Source organism: Lasiosphaeria miniovina, assembly GCF_030549165.1.
Source record: "Lasiosphaeria miniovina strain SMH2392-1A chromosome Unknown B0T26scaffold_2, whole genome shotgun sequence".
Classification (NCBI taxonomy): domain Eukaryota; kingdom Fungi; phylum Ascomycota; class Sordariomycetes; order Sordariales; family Lasiosphaeriaceae; genus Lasiosphaeria; species Lasiosphaeria miniovina.
This window is the reverse complement of record NW_026848221.1, coordinates 3,713,929-3,741,922: the sequence shown is the minus strand read 5'-3', so window position 1 is coordinate 3,741,922 and position 27,994 is coordinate 3,713,929. Positions and strand designations below refer to the sequence as shown.

The 27,994-nt window shown below is 53.3% G+C and overlaps 13 protein-coding genes and 1 non-coding gene across 14 annotated transcripts; 6 read left to right on the top strand and 8 right to left on the bottom strand.

The window, feature by feature from the left end:
- Window positions 1-15: 15 nt before the first annotated feature.
- On the top strand, window positions 16-1,512 carry B0T26DRAFT_637380 (uncharacterized protein; the record flags this gene model as incomplete). The annotated part of the gene is made up of 1 exon (XM_060436919.1): window positions 16-1,512. One exon carries the CDS (start codon window positions 16-18, stop codon window positions 1,510-1,512), a length of 1,497 nt encoding a protein of 498 aa, XP_060300690.1.
- A 1,120-nt stretch (window positions 1,513-2,632) lies between these two features.
- B0T26DRAFT_748132 (uncharacterized protein) lies at window positions 2,633-4,546 on the bottom strand (the record flags this gene model as incomplete). Its single annotated transcript, XM_060444929.1, has 3 exons — window positions 2,633-2,781; window positions 2,846-2,958; window positions 4,470-4,546. 3 exons carry the CDS (start codon window positions 4,544-4,546, stop codon window positions 2,633-2,635), a joined length of 339 nt encoding a protein of 112 aa, XP_060300689.1.
- Window positions 4,547-7,065: 2,519 nt separating this feature from the next.
- B0T26DRAFT_672451 (uncharacterized protein) lies at window positions 7,066-8,126 on the bottom strand (the record flags this gene model as incomplete). The annotated part of the gene is made up of 3 exons (XM_060439452.1): window positions 7,066-7,244; window positions 7,284-7,656; window positions 8,097-8,126. 3 exons carry the CDS (start codon window positions 8,124-8,126, stop codon window positions 7,066-7,068), a joined length of 582 nt encoding a protein of 193 aa, XP_060300688.1.
- Window positions 8,127-8,618: 492 nt separating this feature from the next.
- On the top strand, window positions 8,619-9,410 carry B0T26DRAFT_748130 (uncharacterized protein; the record flags this gene model as incomplete). The annotated part of the gene is made up of 3 exons (XM_060444928.1): window positions 8,619-8,712; window positions 8,776-8,910; window positions 9,004-9,410. 3 exons carry the CDS (start codon window positions 8,619-8,621, stop codon window positions 9,408-9,410), a joined length of 636 nt encoding a protein of 211 aa, XP_060300687.1.
- Window positions 9,411-9,750: 340 nt separating this feature from the next.
- B0T26DRAFT_869019 (uncharacterized protein) lies at window positions 9,751-11,067 on the bottom strand. The gene is made up of 2 exons (XM_060447883.1): window positions 10,612-11,067; window positions 9,751-10,518 (listed from the first exon to the last, which is right to left on the bottom strand). The coding sequence occupies exons 1-2, from the start codon at window positions 10,900-10,902 to the stop codon at window positions 10,030-10,032; spliced, it is 780 nt and encodes a 259-aa protein (XP_060300686.1). The 5' UTR covers window positions 10,903-11,067; the 3' UTR covers window positions 9,751-10,029.
- Window positions 11,068-12,183: 1,116 nt separating this feature from the next.
- B0T26DRAFT_672448 (uncharacterized protein) lies at window positions 12,184-12,785 on the top strand (the record flags this gene model as incomplete). The annotated part of the gene is made up of 2 exons (XM_060439451.1): window positions 12,184-12,452; window positions 12,659-12,785. 2 exons carry the CDS (start codon window positions 12,184-12,186, stop codon window positions 12,783-12,785), a joined length of 396 nt encoding a protein of 131 aa, XP_060300685.1.
- Window positions 12,786-13,310: 525 nt separating this feature from the next.
- On the top strand, window positions 13,311-14,327 carry B0T26DRAFT_637573 (Rrp15p-domain-containing protein; the record flags this gene model as incomplete). Its single annotated transcript, XM_060436941.1, has 1 exon — window positions 13,311-14,327. One exon carries the CDS (start codon window positions 13,311-13,313, stop codon window positions 14,325-14,327), a length of 1,017 nt encoding a protein of 338 aa, XP_060300684.1.
- Window positions 14,328-14,682: 355 nt separating this feature from the next.
- On the bottom strand, window positions 14,683-15,339 carry B0T26DRAFT_748126 (2Fe-2S ferredoxin-type domain-containing protein; the record flags this gene model as incomplete). Its single annotated transcript, XM_060444927.1, has 2 exons — window positions 14,683-15,025; window positions 15,080-15,339. 2 exons carry the CDS (start codon window positions 15,337-15,339, stop codon window positions 14,683-14,685), a joined length of 603 nt encoding a protein of 200 aa, XP_060300683.1.
- A 459-nt stretch (window positions 15,340-15,798) lies between these two features.
- B0T26DRAFT_822501 (mitochondrial carrier domain-containing protein) lies at window positions 15,799-17,971 on the top strand. The gene is made up of 3 exons (XM_060447418.1): window positions 15,799-16,412; window positions 16,486-16,970; window positions 17,018-17,971. Exons 1-3 carry the CDS (start codon window positions 15,999-16,001, stop codon window positions 17,649-17,651), a joined length of 1,533 nt encoding a protein of 510 aa, XP_060300682.1. The 5' UTR covers window positions 15,799-15,998; the 3' UTR covers window positions 17,652-17,971.
- Window positions 17,972-18,247: 276 nt separating this feature from the next.
- On the bottom strand, window positions 18,248-18,333 carry B0T26DRAFT_t51. Its single transcript has one exon. It is a non-coding gene; the product is annotated as a tRNA-His (tRNA).
- A 371-nt stretch (window positions 18,334-18,704) lies between these two features.
- B0T26DRAFT_748124 (uncharacterized protein) lies at window positions 18,705-19,150 on the bottom strand (the record flags this gene model as incomplete). Its single annotated transcript, XM_060444926.1, has 3 exons — window positions 18,705-18,844; window positions 18,902-18,966; window positions 19,026-19,150. 3 exons carry the CDS (start codon window positions 19,148-19,150, stop codon window positions 18,705-18,707), a joined length of 330 nt encoding a protein of 109 aa, XP_060300681.1.
- Window positions 19,151-20,552: 1,402 nt separating this feature from the next.
- B0T26DRAFT_672443 (uncharacterized protein) lies at window positions 20,553-21,008 on the bottom strand (the record flags this gene model as incomplete). Its single annotated transcript, XM_060439450.1, has 2 exons — window positions 20,553-20,876; window positions 20,946-21,008. 2 exons carry the CDS (start codon window positions 21,006-21,008, stop codon window positions 20,553-20,555), a joined length of 387 nt encoding a protein of 128 aa, XP_060300680.1.
- A 2,363-nt stretch (window positions 21,009-23,371) lies between these two features.
- Window positions 23,372-24,683, top strand: B0T26DRAFT_146630 (uncharacterized protein). Its single transcript, XM_060433435.1, has 2 exons — window positions 23,372-23,451; window positions 23,519-24,683. The coding sequence occupies exon 2, from the start codon at window positions 23,785-23,787 to the stop codon at window positions 24,535-24,537; it is 753 nt and encodes a 250-aa protein (XP_060300679.1). The 5' UTR covers window positions 23,372-23,451; window positions 23,519-23,784; the 3' UTR covers window positions 24,538-24,683.
- A 41-nt stretch (window positions 24,684-24,724) lies between these two features.
- Window positions 24,725-27,107, bottom strand: B0T26DRAFT_766494 (major facilitator superfamily domain-containing protein; the record flags this gene model as incomplete). Its single annotated transcript, XM_060446476.1, has 5 exons — window positions 24,725-25,266; window positions 25,358-26,308; window positions 26,382-26,633; window positions 26,708-26,955; window positions 27,002-27,107. 5 exons carry the CDS (start codon window positions 27,105-27,107, stop codon window positions 25,024-25,026), a joined length of 1,800 nt encoding a protein of 599 aa, XP_060300678.1. The 3' UTR covers window positions 24,725-25,023.
- Between the last annotated feature and the right edge of the window lie 887 nt (window positions 27,108-27,994).

Sequence of the window (27,994 nt, the reverse complement as noted above, 5' to 3'; positions counted from 1 at the left end):
TAAATCTCGGCCGCAATGCCTTCCACAATCCCCTACGACCCCCAGCTAGTGCTGGCCAACATTGTCAGCAGCAAGGCGCTCGACATCGTCGAGCAAATCTCGCAGCTCCAAGCCCCTGTCGATGCCGACCAGGAAGACCTCAACGCGCTGCTGGCGTCGAGGCGCAGCCTCGACATGACGCGGACCGAGCTGCAGAACCTGGGCATCAACACGGACAAGCTCACCATGTCACTAAACACGCTCAACGACAGCATCGAGGCCTCGGCAGTCAAGTACGCCGAGGGCAAGATGACGGCCGAGGCGCAGATCCAGCCGCTGCGGGCCAAGATCTCGGCGTTGCACTCACAGCAGGAGAGCCCCGTCGACTTCGTCAAGACGCAGATCAAGACGATGCCGCTGGCGGCCGACTCGGTCAACATGGACGTGCAGTACTTCTCGCTCGACAGCAACAAGCAGGACGCCGCGACCTACGCGCGAAACATCTCGGGGTACGTGTCGTCGTCGATGAGCTGGATGGGCTACGACGTCAGCAACCAGATGAGCGCCGCCGCCGCCGCCCAGGTGGCCGACCAGACGTCCAAGCACAGCCTCCAGGGCACGCTCGTCATGTCCGTGTCGTGCACGCACAAGAACGCCTCCATCCTGGCCCCCTTCGTGCTCAACGTCGACAAGGCCATCAAGGTGTGGAACCACCTGTTCCCCGACGACAAGATCGTGCCCACCAGCACCAAGGACATGCTGGCCATCGCCGGGCAGGACGACCCCGACGCAGGGCCCGGCGGCGGGCCGGCCAAGAAGTTCAGCATCATCTCGGGCATGACCTTCGGGTCGAGCTTCGTCGGCATGGTGCACATCCTCAACACGAGCTCCACGGCCGTGAGCGAGAACATGACGAGCGTGGTCACGTCGCTGCAGTCCCAGATGGACGCCGGCGCGTGGTTCGCTAAGGCGTCGGGCGGCTTCGGCGTCACCACGTCCATCGCCAACGACGTCAAGAACCTGCTCAGCTCGCAGAACATCAACGCCCACGTCACCATGCTCTGCATGGGCGTCATCCCGTCCATCGTGGCCAACGAGGTCAAGCTGGGCGTCGACAAGTTCGCCGTCTTCGACCCCAAGGCTAGCATGGACGCGCTGGCGACCCTGCAGAACGCCACCGTGTCGGACCAGGACACGGTCAAGAACTCGGCCGACGCGGCGCGCACGGGCGGCCAGATGGTGTCGCTCAAGGCCGGCGAGGTCAAGGCGGCTCTGTCGGCCCTGGCCGAGATTGATGACGGCTCCAACAAGATCATCGACATCAACTCCATGATGACGGCCCTCGAGGACTACCTCAAGAAGGCCGCTGACGGCTCTTCGGGCGTCCCCATCAACTACTACCTCAAGGACATCACCAAGGGCATGCTCGCCGAGATGTGGGTCGCAAAGTACTACCCCGGCAAGTACATGGCCATCAGCTACGACGACTCGGCGCCCGCGCCCGGTCCTGCGCCCGCGCCCCAGCAGCCCTAGTCGTAACTGGGGCCGTTGGGGGGAGGCGAGTCGCTTTTGCAACTGGCGCTGGCATTGGCGGGAGACCTGGACGTTGGAGACGATTTCGTGTCTGGGGTCGTCGGCCCGGCATAGGTTTCGGTCAAGGGGTTTCCTTATCTCTCGTACTGTCCGCTCGGGGGGTCTATTTTTCTGACTTGACTTTCTTCCTCTTGATTCCTTTGGGTAATTATTCCTCGTCTAAGGAAAATACTACTTCTTCCATTCAAAGATCGATCAGCTACTACCACCTAATTTCGCACACTTTTTTTGCTTTGTTCTTGCTTCAGTTCTTGCTTGAATTCTTCTTTTTTCCCCCTTTTTTTCTTTCCCTTTCCCTTTCTGTAGCGTGGATGGTTCGACAGAGGTTCAAAATGATTCAGTTAGCACAATAGAAAAAGCGCCCATTTTCTCGTCTTTCGCTGTAAATAAGTGAATATATAACGATCATGATCTCACTCGTGGTTAGATCATTATTCACTAAATTAATCACTCCCGGCCACACAATCTTGCCTCGACCCACAACACCGAACTACCGAGTCACCTAGCCAAAGTTGGGACCGCCGCCTCCCTGCCAGCCCAAACTCCAGACCTGGCCAGAACAGGCAGATCACCGCGAGATGGACGTCAGCCGCGTTGGGCAGCCTACCTGGTGGTAGTCAATGGGCCAGGTGTTGACGGCGTCCCTAGCCCAGTCTTAGCGCCAGTAGCAGCCGCCCTGCAGGTTCTAGGGAAGGCTTGCGCATTCGGCGCCCGACTGCACGCCACCACCGCTCTGGCCCCTTTTCGTCACAATCACAGAAATTAGTCTCATTTGCTTCTCTCAAGGTCCCGAGATTAAATATGCGTCTGTTTCAAGAGAAGAAGAGAAGAAGAGAAGAAGAGAAGAAGAGAAGAAGAGAAGAAGAGAAGAAGAGAAGAAGAGAAGAAGAGAAGAAGAGAAGAAGAGAAGAAGAGAAGAAGAGAAGAAGAGAAGAAGAGAAGAAGAGAAGAAGAGAAGAAGAGAAGAAGAGAAGAAGAGAAGAGAGAGAGCAAAGGAGCAAAGGAGACAAACAACCAAGAAAAAGAAAAAGAAGAAAAGAAGAAGAAAAAAAAACACCCACTAGTTCTTGCCATACTGGCTCCTGCACCCGGCATCATTGCCCCCGCTGCCACCGCCTGGCGTGAGGATGACAACATCACCCACCTTGACGTCGGCGCCGCCCGTCCACGTGAGCCGGTAGCACCCTGCAGCAGCCCGCGGCCACGTCGCTGAAGGCCGCGAAGCCGTATGACAGCGCGTCGCTCGCTGGCGCCGGCGCGTACCGCGTCGCACAAGTAGCCTGTGCCAGGTAGCCTGTGCCGCCCGCCTCGCACCCCGACTGCGCCTTGAGCCCGTTGCTACTGCCTAGCGCGTTGTCGTTGATGTCGCATACTTTGGGCGCGCCTCTGGGGATGGGAGATGGGGTTAGTGTTTTTTTTTAAACCGGTATATGCTTGGTCAGAGGGGAGTGAGAGGGGACGGGGTTAGGAAGACGGGTAATTACTGCACGCCGCTAAGGTTGGTCTGCTAGGCACAGGCGGGTTTGCAAGTGTATCATTGTATAGGAGGTCAGTATACCGAGACAAGTGGAAGTATGATTGGCGAGAAGCGTACCAGTCCCACCCTATGTGGCTCTTGGCTGAGATAGCATAGCTAATGGGAGCGGACGCGAGAACGCCCACGCCCACGCCCACGAAGAGATTGTGGAGATACGTTTCTTCGGTTGCTGTTGATATGTTACTATTCTAGTGCCTGGTAGAAGATAGGAGCAGGTCGAACACTAAGAGTCGAAGCTAGATACCTCCCTACGTATGAAAGTAGAAAGGCAGGCGGAAGGATCATAAGCATTTATACAGGTATTAGTGGGCATATTGCCTAGTCTTACAATCGCCTATCCCAGCTTAGACCCAACTCGCCCGTTCCCTTTGAGGTCGATTTAACTAGACATGAACCAGGGATCTATAGAGTTTGGTCGAAGAATGAACACATAGCCAACCCCTAGAGATGTGCATCCTATGCTCGCCCAAACACCTATAGCGTCCTCAAACTATTTCCCTCGCGCAGCATTACAATATCGGAAAATTAATGGCTTAATAGCCTGCCCTGTGTCACCGCACAGTTGGCCTAAGGAGACAAGGCTGCAGTAATGATCCCTGTATTCGTAGAATCTAAAGCTAAGGAAGGAAAAAAGAGAAAGCTACCACAGGCTCCGCGCAGGGCGCAGGGAAATGGGTGGCTGTGCGGGTCACGTGCCAGGTCCACGCACGAACCACACTCTAAAAGGGATGCAACTAATCGGGTGCAGGCGCCTGTCCAGGCCACGCCGTGACAGTGCTCGCATTCCCCGTCCTTCGCCGCCAGCTCTCTTAGCCCGGATGAGCATAGGCAAGCGGAGAGCTGACCATACTGACGAATTATCTTCAGCATCTTTACAGTATTTAGTATGAGCGATATCGGATTTTACGGACGCCAGGCGGCGATTAATTAACCGGGCAAAGACGCAGCACTAGAGCTTCTACCGACTGGCGACAGGAAAGATCTGGGGCAAGCAGTCGCCTATCTCTGGACAGTGATCAGCAAACCCTCGTCTCCGCGGACTTGTACACGAAGCGACCCGCAGGGAAGAGCAATGATCTTGTCGGCACGAGTGCACAGGTGCTGGAGGAGGCAAGGCGGAAGAAGAGAGAGCAACTCGTGAAACAAAACGTCGTTCCCATTCTGCAGATTCTTGCTGGAGTATGGATGACCGCTGCTGGAGGCGCAACCATGGGCGTCCTGATTGTCCCGGGAGTAACGACTTTGGTGACGGGCATCACGGCGTTGAGGTTCTCGACAAAAGACAAGAGAAAGGAACAAGGACTCGAAATGCCTGGCCCCCGTCACCAAGTCAGTGATGCGGTAAACGTACCTCCTCTACGCAAACTCGCCGGTTCTTCTGTCGAAGAGGCCGCCACAGAACTCGCCCGATCCGATGCGGGTCAGATCCGGGGACATTCTGAACATCTCAAGGAGCCTCGGCCGGCCGGTGAACTAGACAGGGGGCCTTACCAGAGACATCCTGTCTCCACGAGCCTCACCAGTGATCGTGTCCCAGACTTGGATGTCATCTTGAAGTCTCTTCCCCTCCTTTGACTAGACAGCGTTGCAATCCGGCTGAGGTCGGTCGACCAAAAGACGTCGAAGAACTCGATGCAGCGGATTTGTAATCGTTGCACCGTTAAATTGTTTCCATGGCCCTACCACTAATCTCTAGACGTACACGTAGACTGAGTAGGAAAGGTCCGCCGGAATTGGATGGTTACTGCTGCAAGCATGCCCCCACCAGGGGATCATGTGATGGACTCAACTGGATGCTGATGAGGCGAGAGCGTCATGATGAGCCCGCCCCGAAGTTCTCAGACTTCGATGGCATTTCTATACTCGCCAGAGCGGGCTGAGCTGTATGCTACGAATTTGAAATCTAGCGGGAGACTGACCAAGCCAGGCTTTGGCGTGCCATCATCCCGATAGTACACGTAGGGCATTTTATGAATGCGAAGCCCATCTTGGGAAGAGTTGGACGCCATGTTTCAGAGTGACCCTGGCAAGAGCCATTTAGGTGGTGGTGGTGGTGGTGGTGCGAGGTCCCAAAGCTGAGTCCTCGTGATTCCACCGCCATTTTAGACCATGGGAACTATAACCGAGGCAGCCCAGAACAGTGACCCCCTCGCCCAGTCTGGCTCAGTCTGGCTCAGGCCAAGGCGGCAACTGCTCAGTTCCAAAGAAGGAAAGGGAAACTCGTGGTGTCGATTTTAGGGTGGCCAAAAGGCTGCTATAGACATGACGCAGCGAGTGCTTCTCCTAGGTCTGAGATAGGCGTGTACATTAAAACTACGTAAGTATTGGCTTTGCATGATTCATACCTTATTTATTCCCTGTGTAACGATTGAGGATCGCGCGCGCTTGTTTTGGAAAATTGCTTTTCTGAACTCACCTCGGCTCAGGAGATGCTCGCTGTGCCTCACCCCCTGCTCAGGCCCTGCGACTAATCCGAACTTGGTCAGAAAATGTGGTGGGGGATGACTATAGAGGTAGTTGCCCGCCATTACAATCTGGTGTCCATTTGTCCACGATTGCTTTATCGCCCCAAGATGCATAATATCTCTTCTTCTCCCTGCGTCGCTGCTTCTCCTCCGTCATCGCTGCCTCCCTGGCGTCGCGCTTCGCTTTGCGCACAGAGAATGGTGGATCTAGAGCAAGAAGCTCCAAGCAGATGCCTTGATTTGCATTCTCAACGCTAGCGGTTCCGTTATATTTTGCCTTGTCTCGAAGTCTACGGCGCGGACTGTGAATGACTTACCGATCCAGGGAAGGCAGGGATGGTTAGGGCCTGCCCCGTAGGGAGAGATTAATCTAGCTTTCGTAGCTCCGGACCTTCGGCCCACCAACTTGGAATGAGAGAAATATAAACGGTCACAGGCTCGCAGCATATCGAAAATGATCAATTCGGCGATGGTGTGGTGAATATTTACTTCGTCTGCCTAGGACTAGCTACTATCATGCTAACCTTCGCAAGCTGTGAAGGCACGAAAGCGTGGTAGTCCACCCAAGTAACAACGAGATTTTGGTGTAATGGTCTGGAGCTCTGCGGGGGCTAAAACAACGCATTTTGGATGGGGTTGTCTGATTGAGCCACAGATCAAGTACCGTGCTTGAAAGTTTGGCTGCGACAGACGATCCAGAAGGCAGGGTTCTCCAAAAGGGAAAAATCAACAACTTGGCGATCAAATATTCGCCGTCTCACTGAGAAGAACCTCGGCCTTGATCCAGACCCTCTCCGTGCTCTTGCTATAGCCCCTCCCATCGCTGCTCCCCTACCCGACAATAGCAGGTTGTGTCACAATGCTGATAGACCAACCGTCGCACCTGTCGTCGTCATCGTGGAGATGGTGAATGGGGTGCGCCTTCACGAGGTCAGATCCGACTGAGAACGATTTGTCCATGAGGCCGGGCAACCCAATCAAGTGCAATGCCGTCCGCTGAGACTATAACTTGAGGGATGTCGACGCTGCTTGTTGTATCACTGAATCCAGGTCGCTGGAGGTTTGGCTAGAACTTTCTGGCGAAAACGCCAATGGATGGATTAGGCGCTTGGCCGGACTGTTGAGGAAGCATTTTGTGAGGACTTGAATAGCGTCTTTCAGACCCAAGGCAAATTCGTGGTTCTGCGATTGTTGCACGTTGTCGCCGCCACTGCCGATTTCCCCAGTTGCTAGCAGGGTTGACAAGAGGCGAATGGTTCTGAATCGCCAAATGTGGGCCTCCTTTTCATCCACTGTTGAGGTCAAGTCGTTAGTTCATCGAGATCCTGTGGAGAGTGGAGTTAAATAACATCTTACCCTTTTTTATGTTGACATAGACGCTTTGTAGCACGCGTCCTCGCTTTCCCAGCGCAAAAAATGGTTCTTTAATAATGTTGGTATAGATTCGACGGGAAAGAAGGGCCTGAAGACATATGGTGGGCGCCTTTTTATTTATTGGCGACATTTGGAGGCATTCGAGCTCATCTTTTTGGTGCGCAGACGCACGACGTTGCCCAGTGCCTTCAAGAAGATCTCATAGTTGTCGGCTAGAATCTCTTTGATGCTATTCATGTCGTCTATAGCATACTTCCCGGCCCATGCCTTGATGTTGCATTGCAGGCTCTCGAGTCCTGCCCGAATTGTGGTATCGTCCCCGGCTGCCCACGTACCGCCGTCAAATCCTTCAAAAGCAAGAGACTGAAATTGGCAAATTTGGTACTCTTGGTTCTTGATGATGACTTTCATGTTGTCACGCTCGCACTCAAGGGACATGACCTTTTCTCGCAGCTGCTGATCCGTATGTTTGAGGGCTTGGTGGAGCTTGGCCTGTGTCTCGGTGGCTAGGCGCCGCGCTTGCCTGGCATGATTCTTTTCTTCCCAGAGTTGGTTCTCCATTTCGGACGTCCTACCCTGTGCCTCGGCAGCCAAGTCCTGGTCGACCTCGATTTGAGTCTCCAACTCCAAAATCCTGCCTTGCAGCTCGGTGGAAAAGTCCTCCACTTCCTCAAGTCGAGCATCCAACCTCAAAATCTTAGTCTGTGCCTGTTAGAGCTTAGCCTGTAAATGTTTAATCTGATTCCCACCATTCTCATCGATGATTTTACCGAAATCCGACTCGATTCGAGCATATCCTGGTATGAACACCTGTTGGATTCACCAGGGTACCGGTACTGGAAACAACAGGGCGCGCTGTGCGCCGTAAACTGGTGGTTCAAGTGATGAATTGTAGATGTGTATTCTTCTCTCTAGCTTTCTGGCAGTGCCAGAAAGCCCGTTCTTATACTACTATTATGGTGGCGAAGTGGGTGGCGAAGTCTCTATCTAGAACCTTCGAGGCCCTTCTGCTTGACAAATTCCAACAACACCGTTGTTGTTCGCGTAACGGTCGTCGAGGCTTAGTTCTCGGTCGTGTACCCGGCATGCTCGCTTGGCTGTGACCCTAGCCCCGATGAGCAGGGTTCAATAGATAGAAGAGCGGCGACATCTTCCTTGTCCCGGGGATAGTCGGCCATTCCGGCTCGCAAGGTGATCACTCGAGCAGGGTTCAGTAGATAGAAGAGCGAGTGAACATGTGAAATTTACGGCCGAGTGGGCAAGGTACCACGTAATAGATTATGTGCAGTCGAAGTGAGTGAGAAAATTGAGGGAGCCGTATTGGCAGGAGAAAGAAAGAGCGGGTCAATAAATCATGCCCTAGAGACGAATAGTGATACTAAACAAGTGGTGGTAGAGTTTGAAGATTCGCTCCTGCCTCATTCGTTTTTAGGGCCGAACCTTAAAGTTCGGCCTGGAGTAGGCGCTATTTGGGTGTCAAAGGAGCTACCTTCGTCCCGATGCCCTCCCTTACCTAGGGACCTTAGGTATGGTAGTACCTACTTAGTACCCGGGAGGTACCGTACTTACCTCCTACCTACATTACGTCCTAGCCCGTGGACTAGACAAACCACACCGTCATCCCCACCCCGTCTTCCTCACCACCTCACCCGGATCTCTCGTTTTCGACCATGGCGGCCGACGCACAGCGCGACCGGCAGTCCGGAGCGACTGCCAACGTATTGAAAATCATCATTGACGTGGACTATGGCACCACTTTCACAGGTAAGCAAACTCGTGATTCCAGGAAAATTATGAAGCCCATCTCACAATCTCTCGCCATATCAGGTGTCAGCTTCGTAACGTCGGACAAGACTAGCGTCGATGATATTGACGTTATCCGAACGTGGCCTGGAGATGGAGGCCCTGTTGAGGGCAATTGGAAGACTCCAACCGTTATCGCCTACGGCAGCGAAAACAACAGTGAGGGTCGAAACCGCTAGGGCTATGAGGTGCGCCGAGGCATGGAGGCATGCTCTTGGACAAAGTTGCTATTGGATAGATCGGCCGAGACAGCCGAGTTCGATGACCCCTCATTGCGCGAGGCAACTGGCTCCGCCCTCTTCCATCTGCCGCCTGGAAAGGACGCTCAAATGGTATGCCAGGACTTCTTAGTTGAGGTGTACCGTTTCGTCGTCCACAACCTGCAGATACGTATGACGCCTCAAGTCTTCAAAATGACGCCTGTGGAATATTACCTCACAATTCCAGCAATGTGGACCGACAAGGCACGCTCGGCTACGTTGGAGGCCGCCAAGGCGGCCGGGTTTGGATCCCGCAAGATTAACTCAATCCACATGATCCCCGAGCCCGAAGCAGCGGCTATCGCAGCTCTAAAAAAGGATCTCCGACCAGGTTCAGTCAACGTCATCAGTGTTCACGAACGTCGACATGTCGGAGTTCAGACAAATGCTAGGCCCTAATGGAACCGAGACCAAGCTGCAATACCAAATTTGTATCGAGTTCACGTCCGACGAAGGCTTACTGAAATGTTTTGCATATCTCAGAGCCAAAAGATTGGAGTTACCACTATCGACTTCATTAATAATTCCGGTTAGGTTGGCGCTTGTCGAGGTGTCGTCGCGAGCAAGCGGGTGAGTCCAATGGTGGAAAGAACCACCAATGATACCAGGAGGATCTTCATAGCGATCCGCAGTGGGCCGATGGTCTTATGATTGGGCAATGGTCTTACGACTGGGCCATGATCTTAGGATTAGGTAATGGTCTTGGTATTATGCTTTAGGTTGTTTAGAACAATCTTTTCTCGGCTTTTATCACTATATAATTACTGTCCGTGATAGTGGTACTAATTAATTAACTCAGGTAAGGTGTTGTGGCTTAAAATGTCCAAGTAGCCCACGCTTGGCCCAATGAATTAAAAGTGCATTCAAAGTGGGCGGGTGGATACATGTCTTAATTCCTAACTCCCGGAGGGAAAATACAAGCCGCTGATTGCCAATGGACACACGGCACCGAAGAAAATGTGCCGGCTGAAGAAACGCCAGTGGCAACTTCATAAACTATTATGTAGGCCTGGAGCCCTCACAGCAAAGCAGCCAACACGGCAATCCCCGCCAGGCACCCGCCGAGGAAGAGACTGACAATCCGATCCGAAGCAGCGGACGACGGGCGTGGGCTGCTGGACGCAGATGCCGACACAGTCAGAACTGACACGGAAACACTTGGCCCCGAGCCCGGCGAGCCCACAGGCCCCGTCGTCCCAGCACCTGAACCGCCTGTACCTGCGCCCGCGCCGCCACCGGCCTTCGCACTGCTGCTGGGCGTCGCATCGCTGTCGTCCGACGACGCTACGGACGTAGGAGTGGGACGGCGAGTCGTGGCTGGAGTAGGATCCGGCAGCGTGGGAGCTATCGTGGACGATGGCACAGGCGGCAGAGGCTTCGGCGAGGGCGACGATCCACCCTCCGGGACATAGCACGAGTCGTTATGGATGTTGCACGTCGATCCGGGCGGGCAGTTGTACGAGGAGAGGCCGCTGGAACCCGTGCAGATGACGCTAGGGCGAGGGGCCTAGTGTAGATCTTATTAGTACCTAATTCATTTAGTCCTAGACGTTGCCAAGTCTAGGGCAATTATGTGTTGCATGGAGAGAAGGAAACTCACCTTCCCCGTCCCGCAGTACGTGACGTCGCTGTAGTCGCAGCACGTCTCTTGGCTCGTGCCTACTCCGACACAGACCGACAGCAGATCGCAGCACCCCCCGGCGCAGCACTGGGTACCGACGCCGCAGCACTTGGTGTAGTCGCCGGCCGAGCAGGCCGTGTAGATGGCCTGGAAGTTGGGGTTTGAGCAGTCGAATGACGGGTCTGTGGGGACCTTTTGGCTACTCGAGCGGGCAACGAGCAAGCTCGAGATGCCCGCCAAAGCGAGCTTGGCGTGTTTTTGGAGCAACATGATGGCGTCTGCCGTGCAAGGATGAAGATGTGGTGCAATAATTAACAATAATAGCGACGAATGCCGGTGGAGGAGATGTTGACGGTGCCAGATGAAACTCGAGCCAAGGCTCCGGGGGAAAGGGCAAGCCCGGGAGGAATAAGTACCTACGTACTCAAAGTGTACAGACGATCAATTGCCAGGTTCGTTTTCGTGGCTTCGGACTAGCGCTTCAGCTGGGCCAGACTGAACCAACACGTTGTTGATTGGCCTGTCGTACTCACCGATATTCCGGACATGGACACTCTTTCTCATTCGGTGTGGCAATAATTCTTGCTGGATTTGCCACTTTGCATCCGGTTTCGCAAAGCTTCACTCTGGCTGAATTAGATATCCATCTACATGAATATAAATATACCATTACCTACGGGGTCCATTTAATCTTAGCTACGTGTCTTGTTATGATTTCACACACTCAGTAAACCCTCTCAAGGGGAGTCGGTGGGACCCCTCTTTGCGGAGATTTTCCAGAGCAGCAGAGATGGTTCATGAGAGCAAAACAAATCGTTAGAGCCGGCCAAAAATGGCAAATGTAAATATATCGACGAGCTGGAGGCGAGGACCTGTAGAGCATGTTAGCCTTGTTAGCTGCGGCTACACAAGCCTGTTAATTAAGAGAGCTACGATAATGATGGGTGCGCTCGGATTGTGAAAATGCGACGTTCGATGAGAGAGAGAAAAAAAGAGAGAGAGAGAGAGAGGGATGCTTTCGGTTCCCCGACCCGCGTTGTTGTCTTAGCAGCATTGGAACCAGAGCCCCAAAGGCGGAGCTTTTATTTCTTTAGGATCCATTCTCCGGCACAGCGCATTGGATCCTATTTCATTTGATACAACCACGGTGTAACCACGGTGACCAATAGGGGCTACTCTCCGTGCTCGCCCATTTTCGCTAGCAAAGATTCTAAAGCGCGCGAAATAACATAGCACAGATAAAAATAAAGTGCCATTTTCAGTCTTGTACAAAGGCTTCCTTTGCTCCTGTTATTTTCTCCCTCTTTCACTACCTGGTTGTTTTTCGGGGTCAGTGACTGGCCGTTCAGCGCCCGTCTAGTCGCCAGACAAGCTGATATCTAATTAATTCACCCTTGTCGTTCGTTACAGTCTCTCATTGCCATTATGATTTCAAACAAGATCGCCGTCTTTGCTATCGTGGCGCTAGTGTCTTTAGCAGCAGCTCAACGGTCAAGCTGTGTCAGGCCCGCAATTATCAAATGGCCCATAGAAAACATTTCTGTCGGTACCATGGGTATCATGGGCGACCATATGTGCAGCGACCAGATGGACGTCTGCGGCGCCTTGTGCGGAGGAAAGGCCAAAACCAACACATGCGCCTCCAACAACGAGGGCTACGATAATGCCTTCCAGAGCTACACATACTGCTTCAGTTGCATGTGCGAAAACGGCAGATACCCCGAGGACTGGAGCAGCTACCAAGACACTGTCGACACCGTCTCATGCCGTCGGGCACGTCAAACTGCGGAAACGATTGGAGTCAATTCGGCGAGACCTCCGTGGGTAGATGCGAGGATTGGGTACCCAGCTTGTCATGACGCCGTCTCAGGGCATTGACTCCATACCCCGGACGAGCACGACGACGTCCTCAGCCTCTAGCACAGGCAGCAGCAGCAGCAGCACCGAGCTTGAATCGATTACCACCGCTTTTACTCTTGATCAAATATCTCCATCTTCAACTGTAACGTTACTGTCATCTTCCCAGGCGAGATCGACAAACCAGACATCGGTTGCGACTTTGTCGCGACCTTGTCGGCCTCCGTTACCAGCGCAGACGCGACGAAATCTACCAGGGCCGGCGCGCCAGTCCCTACTTCTGGGGCGGGACCTGATTGAGCCCGTGGTGGGGATTTTGGGTATGGCGGTTGCTGCTTTGGCCCTTTCGGTTATATGCGAGTTGAAAAGAGAAGAAAGCAGCATTTTTGGTTTATCATATGATATGTACCTAATTATTGGGAAATATATCGAGATGTAATAGGAGAGACTGGCAGGCTGCAACTTCCGAGATAATCGTGGCTTTAATTATTAGCAATCAATGCTTACAATCTAATTACTGCCTTATCAGGCAGAGAAATCAAGCACTCATCAATATTGACCTTAGAAGAAGACGATATCATGTAATTGGGGCTGGAGTTCTATTTCAAAGGAGATCTTGTTCTGGTCCATGATGATTAGCATTTAGCAGGGCAGGGGCGGTGGCAGCGTCAGGTTAGCTCGGCAAGTCGTGAGGGGCATCAATCCTGCCGGCCCCCACCGCCAAAAATTTCTAGGAAAGCATCGGCCTGTCTGATTTCCCAACACTAGGAACCACGACTCGGACCTTTTTGCCTTCCAGCAAAACTGCAGCACACAACACAATGGCAGGCACAACATTCAAGAAGCGCTCATTCAGCGGCGACGGCCCGAAAGGCGGTAAGGGCGGGGCTCGGCCGACAAAGAAGCAGAGGCAGGCAGCAGCGTACCACAGCAGCAGTTCCGAGGGTGAAGACGGCGACGATAACGACAGCGACGACAACGAGGACGGCGGGCCAATCCCAGACAATCTATTCGACTCGGACGATGCAGACCTCGACAACATTGAGGTGGACGACGGCGGCTCCTCTGGGGAGGATTCCGAGGGTAGCGATGCCGAGAACCAGTCGGACAGCAAATCGCCGCGGATAAAAAGGGCGGCAGCGAAACACACAAAACCAAAGCAGCCCAAATTCGTCGCCAAAGACGCCCCAGACTCGGGCGGCGACTCGTCGGGCGACGATGACGGCTCCGACGACGGGGAGGGCTCCGTCTTCGGGTCCGACACCAGCCGGTCGTCTAAGCCCAACTCCAAGTCGAAGCGCAACAACCCCGAGGCGTTCGCGACGTCTATCAGCAAGATGCTGTCGAGCAAGCTGCCGGTATCGCGGCGGGCGGACCCGATCGTGGCGCGCAGCGCCGAGTCGGCGGTCGCGGCGCGGCAGCTGGTCGACTCTGCGCTCGAGACCAAGGCGCGCAAGCGGCTGCGCGAGCAGAAGCGCCTGGCCATGGAGAAGGGTCGCGTGCGCAACGTGCTGATCGCGAGCACGACGCGCACGCTCAACTTTACCACGGGCGAGGTCGAGGATGTGGTCGAGGAGGGCGCCGACACCACGGCCGAGATCATGGCGACGGAGCGCCGGCTCCGCAAGGTCGCCCAGCGCGGTGTGGTCAAGTTGTTCAACGCCGTGCGCGCGGCCCAGGTCAAGGCGGCCGACGCGCAGCGCGTAATAAGAGGCGAGGGTATTGTGGGCGTGAAGCGGAAAGAGGAGAAGATCACCGAGATGAGCAAAAAGGGCTTCCTGGACTTGATTGCCAGCGGAGGCGGGGGTCTCAAGAAGGGAGGACTAGAGGAAGCATGAAGGATTTTAGTTTAACGATCGAGAAGACTCTTACAAAGGGCACTTGAGCTGTCACGGTTGTATCGGCAGATGTTACCGCTGCTATCAGAGCAGAGTCTTTGGTGATATACACAGCCCCCTTTCGGGCGCGCCTCCCGGGCAATCCATATAAATGTATGTACAGTGGCTCATCGTGAGCTGGGTCATGGGCCCCATATGATGCCCCTTCTATAATCCAAAAGAATAAAACGCAGGGCGTGCGCTGAAAAGCCCGCAATCCCATCCAATGCTTTTGCTGGTATCTATGCATCATCTCCCTGCCCCTGAATGTTTCGAATTCATGTAACGCCAGTCCCAGGAAAATCACAGCAGGCTCTCACTTGAAATCGCTTTCTTGCAGGTTCCTCGTCATGGAGGGCAGCTTGACCCGCAGGCCATCTAGCTCGGGCGTCATGACGACCTGGCAGCCCAGGCGGCTCGTCTCGGTAAGCCCAAACGCCAGGTCGAGCATGTCGTTCTCGTCGTCGTCGGCCGCGGGTATCTTGTCGAAGAACTCCTCGTCTGTCACAATGACATGGCATGTGGAACAGGCACACGAGCCGCCACACGCGCCCTCCATTTCCAGATCATGGGCCTGGGCGATATCCAACAGGTTGTCACCCTTGGACACGGCAAGTTTGTATTCGAGGCCCTCCTTATCGATGAACGTAACGTATAGCCTGGGACCGTCAGCAGGGCGGAACTTGAGTGACGGATTGCCTGCGGTGACCTACTCTTCGCCTGGCTTTGGAGGATCCACATGGCCGTGGGAAAGTGCGGATGACGTGGAAAACAGTCGCGGCTGGAATCGCAGAGACAGCCTGGAGTCGCGGCTAGTTGCAAGTCGTGGAGAGCAGCCCGGAATGGCCAGGCGCGGCGCGGCGCTGAGTCGACTGTTGCACCGTGCCTGCTGCTGTGCAATGCAGCCAGACGGCAGCCTCGGAACAAGTCTCAGGCTGCGAAGGCCCTGGGCTAACCGCGGCCGGGGCATCATTCTGGCTCAGTGTCTCGGGAGGAGGAAGGCGACCAAAGTTTCGTTGCGGAGGAGGGAGTGGTGGCAAGGGCTGTCGAGGATTCGCGCGACAATTTCGAGTGAGGGAGCAAGGACCGTCCCGTAGGTGGTAGAGAGTGGAGGGGAAACCCAGGCGCGACGAAGAGGTAACGAAACCGACCGCCCCGGGAAATATTTGCACGCTGGCTAAGGACGTCCACGAAAGCTGCGCAATCACCGTCAAAGCAAATGGAAACCCCCGCTCAAAAGGCTCAGAACATGTTGGTTTGCCTGCAAGAAGACAAACCTGTCACAAGCCACTCAGTGCGGCCGCCAATTGCAAGCTCGGGCGAATCTTGATGCCCGAATCGCTGGGACAGAGCTCCGATATGAAAATTTACCCCTGCAAAGCTGCTTGAGGCGGCGGCTTATCGCGCCCCGCTTATGCAATTGGCAAGCCGAACGCCAAAAGTTTAATGCCTGTGCTTGCTTGGCGACAGGCCTTGGCTCTCCTTATCGCCGAGAGATTTCACCTCATCTCGTCATTCGCGCCGCACATGCAAAGATACAAACTCAGTCCGCCACCGATTTGTGAGGGCCGCGTTTCAACACTCGCCTTACCTTACGGGCCATGATCCCGCACACATAACCAGCAAGCAACCATGGCGCACCACGGCGACGGGGTCAACCCCCTCCGACCATACTACATTCCGCCGACGATTGGGGAGCCGCCCGAGCCGCTACCTACCCCCGGACCGAATGCCTTTGCGCAGGGCAATGCCTCGGGCATGTACGCGTCCAAGGCACGCGACATGTTCTCCGACATTGACTACAAGGAGTTCCTCGCCGAGCCTTCGCCGTCGGTCGTGCAGACGGTCAAGGAATTTTTGGACGAGCTGTTGTGGAAGTACACGTCGACCCTGATGGCGCAGCCCTTCGAGGTGGCCAAAACCATTATGCAAGTAAGGTCTCAGGACGATTTAGGAAGTCTAGCTGCCGCAGGGCTGCCCGTGACGCCAGCTCCAGAAGAGATAAGGCAGCGGCGTCCTAGCCAGCAGATTCCCGTTCATTACGAGGTATGTGAAACCCTCTCGACCCCCCGCCCTCGGTCCTCCGTAGAAGCCGGCGGTGGCTGACGCTCCCCACTAGACCGAAGGTTCAGACTCCGATTCCGACCTCGACGAGCTCGCATATTTTGGCGCAAGCCACCACCATCACCACCCAAGTACGCCGTCGCCGTCCCTCCGTCGCTCTCAACAAAGACCGCAGCAGCCGAGCCCACTGCCGTCACCACGGTTTCCCCCCAAGCCCATTCCAGCGCACCACCTAGTTATTCGCACGCCTGACTCAGTGTTGGAGGTGATTGGGCAACTTTGGCAAAAGGAAGGCGCCTGGGGCGTATGGAAAGGAACCAACGCAACCTTTGTTTACCATGTCCTGCAATCGCTGCTTGAGAACTGGTCCCGGAGTCTCCTCAGCGCCCTCTTCAACGTACCAGACCTGGGTTGGAAGAACGACTTGGATCGGCTGGTCGACGTTGCATCTCCGTATCCATGGGCCTCACTCTGCGTTGCCGCCACGGCAGCTGTCATGACGGGTCTGGTTCTCGCCCCCTTGGATCTCGTTCGCACTCGGTAAGGACTCCTGCCCAACCTTGAATGCTAGCACTAACCTGATGCAGTCTCATTATCACATCCACGGCACGAGGCTCTCGGCGGAGCCTATCTGCCCTTCGAAACCTCCCGTCCTATTTCTGCTCTTCAGGCCTCGTCATTCCTACTATTCTACACTCTCTTGTCCATCCAGTCCTCACACTTTCGACGCCCCTTGCTCTGAGGAGTTACTTCATGGTTGAGAAAGAACAGTCGCCGACGGCGTTCTCGATCGGAAAATTCTGCTCTTCGACCGCTGCCCTCTTCTTCAAGCTACCGCTAGAAACCGTGCTTCGGCGAGGGCAGGTAGCCGTGCTTAGTTCACCCCAGTACGTCCAAGCTTTCGAAGTCTCGCAACCCAGCAAGGGGAGGAGAGTTGGTGGGGAGCAGCTAGAAGCCATCGTTCCTCTTGGGTCTTACAACGGCCTGTTCGGCACCATGTACACAATCACAAACGAAGAAGGGTCGCGGCCCGTCCCTTCGCCAGTCTCGCGGGCCAGGGTGCCGCCGGCTAAGAGGGGCAAGCCCACGATTTCCGAGACTGTCTACCGGCAAGGACAGGGGCTGGACGGCCTCTGGCGTGGCTGGAAGGTGAGCTGGTGGGGCTTGGTTGGTCTCTGGACAGCTACAGTCCTTGGTGACAGAGGGGATGGCGAGTTCTAGGCGCTCCCGTAAAGTCCGCATTTAAAGCGTAAAGGTAGGATGCCGTATCCTGGTGGTATCTGTCCGCCTTTGACAGGCAATAACCTTTTTTTCTCTTGGCGTCGGACTGGTTAGTTTTGTTGTATGTATGTATACTTGTGTCTGTGTGGGTGTGGTGTGTAGTGGTTGGCAAATGATTCCCCGCTCACGAATGGTATGATATCCCGGCTTCATCTTCATTATTTCTGGGCTTTATGATATTACCAATCAGCCCATGTGTGTTCTCGGATAATAAAATAGATTATATACTAGGAGAGGAGGACAATATCAGTTGGTTATTTACTTCTCAGTGCGCAATGTTTATTACATGTCCGGGAAGGTTTCTTGCCACAAACTAAACTGCGTAGCTCCAGGGGTAAGCGTGCCAAACAAGAGGACATCTATTTCAGATAAATAATGCATCGTTGCAGGGTTGTGGCGAGACAGTAGACAGGTCAAAGGTATGTATTTTATGTTAGCTTGCTGCATCAACAAGCCTCTCAAACAGACAAAAGTAAGCACCCAAGCTTGACAGTGAGGCTCACGATTATCAAGAGCGGATCGGGAGGCCAAAAAACTGGGATAACCAGGAATCGAACCTAGGTCCTCTCGGATGCTGGTACACAACCACATCGAGAAATCCTGACCACTATACTATCATCCCGTTCTTCCTGTTATTGTTGTTCCTAATTGTGGATAACTCAGGACCGCCGTACCTCGGGAGCCACGGCAATTAATCCCGTTAGTCAATTAAGTTTGGTTTGTAACTTTGGGCCTTGAGGGCTGTCTTTCTCATCGTCGTGCGTGTGATGTGACTAATTTGAGAATTCTCGGAATATGGTAAGGTGGTAGGTAGAAAGGTAAAACTTGGGATGAGATTTTGCATATCTGCGAGATCCCAATGACACGACTAATTAGAAAGAAGTCATTTCTCAATTTTCGCGCAATTCTAGTCGGCCATTAGACATGCTCCTGCAAGACATTCCGCACATTATCGCCAATCACTAAAGCTGTACGACCTGTCTTGACTTCTGTCTACCAATTCGCATCTTTAAGCGCCCCTTCGGCCAGATTGAGAAGCAGCACATCGCTACCTTTCGCGCCCATGAAACTACTCACGATTGGCAGGTACTCTTTCAAACCGCTGATCCGCGAGTCGTACGATTTTTGTCCAACTGAAAGTAGAATGTGAGCGAAACCGTACGCCTTGAAGGGCGAGTGCGGTGACTTACTGAGTATTATGAGCGTTGGCAACTGGAGGACCGCTGGCAAGTAGAAAACCGATGATCTCACAATGCTAGAGAGCCTTTTCGTAGTTAGGAAAATGTCTGAGTGGTAACCGCGAGCAGCACCTACTTGTTTGCGTCGTCGCGGTATTTCGGCACCGCAGAGCCAAACGGCATGACCATCACTGCATTGGTCACGGTGTCCTTATCTGGCCCTATGATGTTATTCCCAACCCAAGTTCGGAAGACCTTCATCTCGGCTACGCCCTGGGCGCGCTCTTCTTTGGTAAACGGAATAGCGATACCCCTAAGTAAAGATTAGTTCGGTAGTATGGACTCCGCCCTCGCCATTCGATTGGACGCTCACCATCGCTTCCGTATATATGGTCCCACATACGGCAGCCTCCCAAACTTGTTAAGGCAGTCTTTTCGGAAGTCATCGAAGGTACGGTATGTATCGTAATACATTGGCTATACTGCTCTCTGCTCAAGTCAGCTTGTGGTAGTCAAAATTATAGAGTATGCTCGTTAAGTACCATTTCGAGATACTCCAGTAGCGTTTTCTCTCCAGTAGCGTTTCTCTCCAGCTTCCTCGGGAGGATTGGATGTCCACGTGTTAGTAATACTGATGGTGGTTTGCTTGATACCGAGAAACTTCTCTACTATGGTGATGAATGCCTCAGTCATGGCTTCTTGATTAGCGTCCGCCTGTGGAAAAAAGTCCAGAGGATAGAGTAGGCGTGTAGGGAACTTGAAATGTTAGATATGAAGACATATGGACTAGCGAGTTACTCACCTGAGACGAGTCAGGAACGTCCAAGGTTGCGTTGATGAGCTGTTTGGCATCCTTCAGGCTTCTGTGTAGCGTTCTAACTGTGTCAAACTCACTGTCCAAAGCATTAATTAAATCCAATACGACACTGTGAATCAATTGGGCATACGTACTTGTAGCTCAGGACGATGTCTTGTCGTGAGGCAATATCATACGAAGTCCTAAGGCCGAAAAGATGGTTAAAAGCGACAGGGAGACGTATACTACCGGATGCTTTGAGAGGTTAAGTAGAATGACCATGGTAACTGGGATAATGAAAAACTCACTGTCACTCCCGACGGAATGGTCGAGCTAGGAAAACCCTGCAAGCGAAGCGCCAGCGTCAGCAGAACTACACGACGGATTCTGATACATGTCGCCCCTTGGGTTGAAGGGGTAGTAGTAGTTAACCCACTGGTTAGTTAGCTCTTCTGCAGATGTAAAGGCAGACATCTTGGTCATTCCTATAATGACAGCACCCAGTTGCGGGAGCTTAGTAGCGTAGTCTGTAGAGGACGTACGCGGTGGATATAGCTCGTTAAAGGCTCTGTTTATTATCGTGGTTCGGATTCCCTTCAAGTCGAAGTTGTCCTAAATACTGACGCGAGCGCCAGCCAGCGGCTTTTCTTTACTCGGGGTGGCGTGAAGTCGACTGGGCACGGCGGCGACGCTCTTGAAAGTGCTATACTGTGAAAATACTTGGAGTACGGAGAAATTGATCGGAACGTCGGATTAGTACGGGGTGCGATATGAGCAAAATCTAAAAGCGGCTTGCCCAGTTGGATTGGCCACGTCGTCGGTAATGGTAGGGACAATAAACGCGTTGAGGTCGTCTTCATAGAGCTTCTAAGCCTGATGGATGGACTTGCTGTGGATGAAGTTGGGTCCCTGGGGGAGAGGATCATGCGTGAGGACCGGCTCGCTTGTGTAGACTCCTTGAAAACGGCCGCCTTTGGCGAGTCGGGTAGCGACGGTAGTAATGTCTATGCCTTGTCTTGACTGTAAGATGACTGCCGAGGTGAAATCATCGCAGAAAACACCATCCCGGTGCACAAAATCACCCAGAGCCTTTTGAGCATGTTCTGAGGCAAACCCGGCATCTTGTCCACAGAGTAGCACGGCGGGCGTCCAGAGGTCACTGCTCGGGGCCGTGGTTTCGATGAGGCGACCCTGCGTTGGCCAGCAATCCACGCGCCTCGAATCTCTTTTTTTGCGAATCGATATCCTAAATCCACATACCACTTCTTGGGGATGCTCAAAGTATAAGTCCCAGACGAGCACACGCGCGGCAGAGGAAGCCATTGCGGATTTGTCGTTAAGACCAAGCCGAGCCAGGCAGCTTGTAAGATGAAAGGCATCCATCCACCTTGGCCAGGCTGCGATGACAATGATACCTTAACACCTTAATTAATTACTACCTCCAGGGCCCAGGCTGTTCCAGCTAACCTCATCACTTGATTGACACCAGGAGGTGCCCACAGCCTGACACCAGGCACTGAGGTAATACATCACCATGATCCTTGATCAGAGTTCTTTTCCACCAACACATCACCACTCTCCGGCGCCGCACGACGACGGCTTCTGGCTCGATGGCCCGACTTTCATTTCTCTTCAACGAAAACACGCCTGGCAAGTTCCAATTTACCCAGACGTGTTTGAGCCACGGCCGTCCCTACTTTGAATCTAGCATCTTTCTGCTTTATTCCATCGCCTTCTTTTCACTTCGTTTGTGAACTCAAAATCAGGCACTGCTCCACCCTCGTCATCGGCTGGAGGCATCCTGCGTTACGTGCGTTCAAGGCAGCGGAGGTACTTAATATAGAGTCTCGTTCAGCACCCTTCCTGCGAGTTTTGCACAGCACCTCTTCTCCGTTCCTTCTTCACAAAACCTCTCCTTCACACAACACCTCTCCCTCACACAACACCTCTCCCTCACACAACACCTTCCCTTCACACAACACCCCTCTTGCCCTCGTTCTGTATAACATCTGAAATCCAATGCACAAACTCCCCGAAGTGCGTCACTTCAAGATTCATTTCAAGATTTCTGTCTTTCCGCGCCACAAATTTTCCAACTTCTTCACTTCCTCCCAGTCCTTTTCGGCGCCGTGGTCCGAAATACCCACGCGGGCTTTAGAAAAACCTTCACTATTTTCCATTCCCAGAGCCCTTTAGCATTTTGATCTCCATTTCGCTAACCAAAGCTGCTTCAGAATCCGGGTCTTGAATACCAGTCGGCTTACTTTCAGCTCCATATTATCAAGCCTGCCTTCCTTGCCGGCGGGATCATGATGGCGAGGGGGATGTCCAGCTATGCTGGGCACTCGCGCGCCTCGAACAGACCTAGGCATGTTCTTAAACTGCCCCGGACTCGGGCACGTCAGTCACCACCACCCTGGGTATCCGTCCAGATCGGGTGAGGCTATAATCAAAAGCTTTAATCTGGGTACCCCATCTAAAAATCGGCTTACCCCCTGGGGGTCATTGGCAGCTGCGAACGCAGGGACCGCTTTTTGCATGGTAAAATGCCGTATTTCCTGGCAGCCACCCAACGGCATACAGGGTGCCAAGGAAGCCTGGCAAAGTAAAAATTACACTATTTACACTCTCAACATGCCGGTGGCTTCAAGTTTGTATAGGCTAGGTAGATTTATGGACTCAACACCAAGGAAGTGTATTAACATGTCAACAAATCAGGATTTAACGGATTACTCAGGCAACTGGGCGCCCGGCCATGACTTTTGGCTGATTTGAGTACAAATTAGGGCCTCAGAGTTGCCATTTGCAAGTTGCCCTTATTTTGAGGCACTCACTCGGCAACGAAGAAATCGTCAAAATGGAAAACACTACGGCAAACGCGTTTTCAAGGCTTCAAACCTTGTTAGCCCGGGCGGCACATAGAAGCGCATGCGCGGCGCGGTTAGATAGTATTTCACGATTTTACTGGCTGAAAATAAGTCCTGAGTATCTCAACTGCCAGCAGCTGGCAAGGACCCCGGAGGCGATTTTTAGAGATCGGGTGAGGCTATAAAGGATGTGTGCACCACGTTACACAGAACTACGACCCATTGTTCCCACATCAAAAACAACCCCTTCCTAAACAAGCTCCTGCCTCAAAAAAATCAGCCACCTAACAACCCAACCCATGGTCAGACCATTCCAAAAACAACTTCGCGGAACAAAAAAACCACCCATTTCCACCTCGCACCATTTAATGCGTTCCTTCACTCAACACGGCTTTTGACATTGGCGCCACAGCCTTTGGTTCGTTAATGCATTCAAGAAAAGTAAGTTTCCTATTTTCTTATACAATCTCTTCGCTGAAGACGCTAGACTGCCTTGCGGCTTGCCTCGAGGATTTTCGCCAAGGTTGGAGGAAGCGGCCGGAGGCCCTAGTGCAGAACCCAAAAGCGCTCTCGTCCTATCACACAATATACCTTACCATGTAAAGGCTTTTCAGGCATCTGGCATTCCCTTTACCGAGCCCACACATTCCTCCTACTTCGCGCCTTCCTCTACCGCAATTGACCCCTAACACAAAACCTTCGGAACGAGGCGTCTACCTAAGTCACCTCTACAGCTCCGCACAGAAAAGGAAAATTAAGACGCCTTGTTCGTTAATTTAACCTTTTTCGGACATCGCTGACTTTTTTCCAGAATGGAGTTTACTCAGTGCAACGTCTTGGGAACTCCCAGTGACGGACCTGATAATCCTTCGGCAGCCCTAGCTGTTGCTAGAATCAACGTAAGTGCAGAGTACTTTCCTCAATTGAACCTATCCAAGTCAGGACCAATGCTCACCTTCTCCCTAGGAGACTCGATCCGTTGAGATTTGGATCACTGTCCCAATCACCACCCATCCGAATGCTGGAGATTCAGTCGCCGAAGCTAGAGACGACAAATCATTCCGTGACAGTCCCGATGAGAGTGGCCACTGCCTCGAGGAATGCGCCGTTACCGTCAAAGATGAGACTCGTTTGGAGTCAGCTCATACAATATCAATCAAGGATGAGGAGCGTTTGGGGTCAATTCATATGATACCAATCAAGGACGAGAGCGTTTGGAGTCAGCTCATACGATGCCAATCAAGGATGAGGAGCGTTTGGAGTCAATTCATACGATACCAATCAAGCACGAGAAACGTTTGGAGTTAGCTCATACGACACCAGCCTACCAAAAGATACCGCCCATTCGCTGCTCGATATGCCAGAGTATCGGACACGACAAGGACCGGTGCCGCCGCGCAAATATCACCTGCCATGCTTGCGGTGAAAAAGGACACTTCCATTATCGGTGCCCTACAAACATCGTCTGCTATATGTGTGGTGGAAAAGGACACAGTGGCATATATTGCAAGAAACCTCCCGAGCTATGTGAGAACTGTCAGCAACGTGGTCACACGCTCAAAAAATGCAAATTCTGTGTCTATTGCAACGCAGAGGGCCATGCCACCAAGACATGTATGAGCCAGGTCATTTGTCGGTTATGCAAGGGAGCAGGCCATAGGGAACTGAAATGCCCAACTCAGCCATGTATAATGTGCAACAAGACTGGCCATCAAGAGTTGAAGTGTCCTGAGCGTTTCGTTGGCGGCGATCCGGGAATCATGCGGGTTCCCCACCTCATGGGCATGGGTTTTCGGGCAAGGCTACGCAAACAGCAAAAGAAGGCCACAATTAATTCAACTGCTAATTCGGCGCGCCAAAAGTTGATCGATGAAATAATCCAGAAGGTCTACCCAGAGACACTACCCCGAGAGCCCCGAGCCGAAGGTCTGACATCGGAAAACAACCATGACGATGAGGCAATTGATACAGATGATGAACACTAATTATTATGGCGTTGCGACACGAATCGAGATTTCACGGCTTGTCTCGATATGGACGGGTGTTTGCCGGATTCCAGGAGTTACTGCAGGTGGCCGCCGACGCCCGTCATTAGATCTTTGAGCTGCAGATAACTAGATTGGGTCCATAGGTAGATAAACGAAACTAGACTGCATCCATATTATTCGTGAACGGCGACGCGTGTGAAAGCACAGGCTAATGTGATTGTCCCACCATCTGGCCTATGTAAATGGATATATTGGGCTGTCAAGAGAAGGAGTTCCCTGCCGGAACTTTCAATGGTTTTGTTGAAGTCCACAGATAAATTATATTAAAAAAATATGCCTATTAGGAGGTTCCGGGTGGCATATGAGGGTGCGTAGAGAGGCTTTCTGGGGCGCTCTAGTCAGAGTCCTTTATTTTCTCAATTCTTCAAGCCAAATAGCCTAATTAGTTCTATCTTGTCGCCGAACGTCGTCCGTGACCCAACCTCACTGGTTGCCAACCACATACCGTGCCGTTGCAATCCTCATCCGCTTCCCCATCCAGATGACTGGAAGAATCAGCAGGGAAAACACCCCCATGATAACTGTGAAGCCGCCAAACGGAATCAAGTACCCATCCCTCTGCACCCACTGGCTGACGAAAAATGTCCAGGCAAAGGGGATGATGCCTCGCAGGATGCAGATCATGACGAAGCAGTCGCTCGCTAGTTGCGCGTAGGAATCAATGAGCTGTAGGTAATTTCAACGTCAGCCTGTGAGTTTTCATGCCTGACTAGAAGCCTTGGGGTTTCCGGAACTTGAACAAAACATTGGCACTCACATAGCTGAACCATATCGACGGCACTTGGGTGAGGGCAAACGAAACCATGCCGTAGGCGAACTCAAGCCCGACCCACTGGTACCGCCCGGGATTCTGCGCGCAGAAGCCAAACACCAGCAGCCCGCCCGTAGCGACTGCCAGCGAGGGGAGCAGCACGGGGATTCTCGACTCTGGTTCCGCAAAGCCGTGATCTTGATTCTTTGCAAACTGCTTGAGGCGCTTGTCAGCCAGGAGGCTGGTGTAGAGGCCACCGAGGACGATGCCGACCAAGGCGCCGATAAACAGCAGTCCCGAGTTGTCTCCCCACTGGTACGGTGGCAAGTCGAGAAGCAGCGGTCCGACAGACGATATCACCGCGACGCCGCCCACGAGCCCGCCATACTGGAACATGACGATCCAGGTGGCGGGGAGGCGGAGGGTGAACCACGGCTTCTTGAACTGGTAGAGGACATTGCCCCTGTACATGCCAAACTTGAGAGACCGCAAGAAGGTGAACGGGGTCTGTCGCTCGCTGGCAATTGCATTGGCTGTTGTTGCCCGAGATGACCGATTCTGCTTTGAGACTTTGGAAACTCGGAACGGAGTCGGCGAGGACAAGTCGCTCGAGGACGAGGTCTGGTACCAAGTAAGGCTCGGGCCTTGGTCTATTGAGCCGACAAAGCGAGACGGCACGGTCATGTGCATTGAAGGGAGCGAAACGAGGCTCAAATATGGCGCCGGCGTCCGGGGCTGGAAGCGAGAAGTCCGAGGGATGTTCCGCTGGACCGGAAGACAGAGCGACGCGCGGTGGTAAATTGTTTCGGGGACCAGGAGGATGGCGCACAGCAACGTGAGCCCCGACAGCACTGCGTTTACCTCGAAGAGAGCGAACCAGCCAAGGCGGGCGGCAATGTAGCCGCCGCATATTCCGCCAACGACGGACCCGCTGGCCAAAGATGCCGTGTAGAGAGCCTGAGAAGAGAAAAAAAAGCCACGTTAGCGGAAAATCTGGGAACATGATCAGAATGGTTCCTTGGCAACTCACCATCCAACCCCCTCGCTCGTGGACAAAGAACATGTCGCCGACGATGGCGGGAGTCACGGTCTCTGAAGCCGAACTACCCAGCCCCTGAAAGACGCGGATGGCGAGAACGCGGCCGAAATCCGAAGTCATCGTCCCGCAAGCGGTGGCGATGAAAAGCGTCAGCGTTGAAAAGACCATGATGGGCCGGCGGCCAAAGACGTTGGCCAGGGGTACCCAGAAGATATTCCCAAGGCCGAGGAGAAGCACGTTGAACTATCGAAGAAATATCAGCATAACAAGGGGGCGTTGGGACCTCGTCGGAGAGTTGAAGAGGCATTCGTTATTACCGCAATGAATTGAACCAAGTCCTCGGGCGGCCTCGGGCTCTGGGGGAACGACAAGTTCCAGATTGGCAGCGCGGGCGCCAGCGAGGCCGACACGAAGTTGGCCACGAAGGCGTACGAAGACACGGCAGCCAGGCAAGAAAACTTGCGCCAGCGCGCCCAGTTGAGGGGATCTGCAGGGTCCGCGGTGGGCACGGGGAAGTTGGCGACGCGGTCGACGTATCTGCCATTGTGCTGCGTGATGCTGTGTTCTGGCTTGCGAGTCAGTTGCTGTCTGATGAAAGCCCGACTCGTGACGCTGTGGGCGGTTTTCGTTTTTACCTATGAGACGGACTGTCCCTGGCGGCGTGGCAGCCTTGACGGCCTCGCGGGACAGGGAGAAGGCATAGTTCCAACCAGGCATGTCGTGAGCATTGAGGCCGTGTTTTCTTTCAGAAGCCCTGAGATGAGACAGAGCGGCATTCAAACGCAAAAAAGTAGAAAAAAGGCGACCAAGCCATGGTAGCTTCGACCCCAGCTCTTATCTAGTTACGAGAGCCGCCGTCCATTTCCCCCACTCTGGATTGGTCTGCAACACTTTCCAAGTTGGAAATGGTGCGCGGCGTCTTGTGATTCCACCGCTGCAGCGCATCAGGTAGTTTCGGTCTCGGGAGAGGGCCGCGACTGCGCTTGCGCCAATTCCGGACTGCGGTTCAACCTTGTTTCTGAGTGAGCCAGCGCGCTTATCGAGGCTTAATTGACAATGGGCGCCGACAGGCTCAAGACGGCGCTTCTTCTGATGAGAAGCTCGCATAACTTGGAAGTATACAGCTGTGGATGCACCTATGCCTACCCCGTACAGGATAAATCAAGCAAGCCGCCTAATCTGGGGCAAGAGATTGAACCTGGAGACGAGAACGCAGAGCGGTCTATGGGGAATCCGAGGGTGGGATCAAAACCTTAAATCATGCCACTCAGCGGGAGTTCAGGTCACACAAGGTGCCCGAGCTTCTCAATAATAGACAGGCCCGGGAGAGGAGCTACCTGGCCAGGCCTCAGCATCATCTTCCGTTAGTCTTTTCCTTCTTTCCTTTTATTCCAAAGAGTTTAAGAGAGGCAGCCGTCCGGACCCAATCTCAAACCGGCCCAATTAATTACGTTCTCACCTACTTCAAACTCGTGGGCCACGGCCTGTTCCCCCAACCCACTACCAAGATCGATCATTGCCTGCTGTCCAACCCCAAGCTCCAGTATCAACCTAAGCAGGGCTAACGAATTAGGCTTTCATCGGCGCATGCTTCCTCCGCTGTC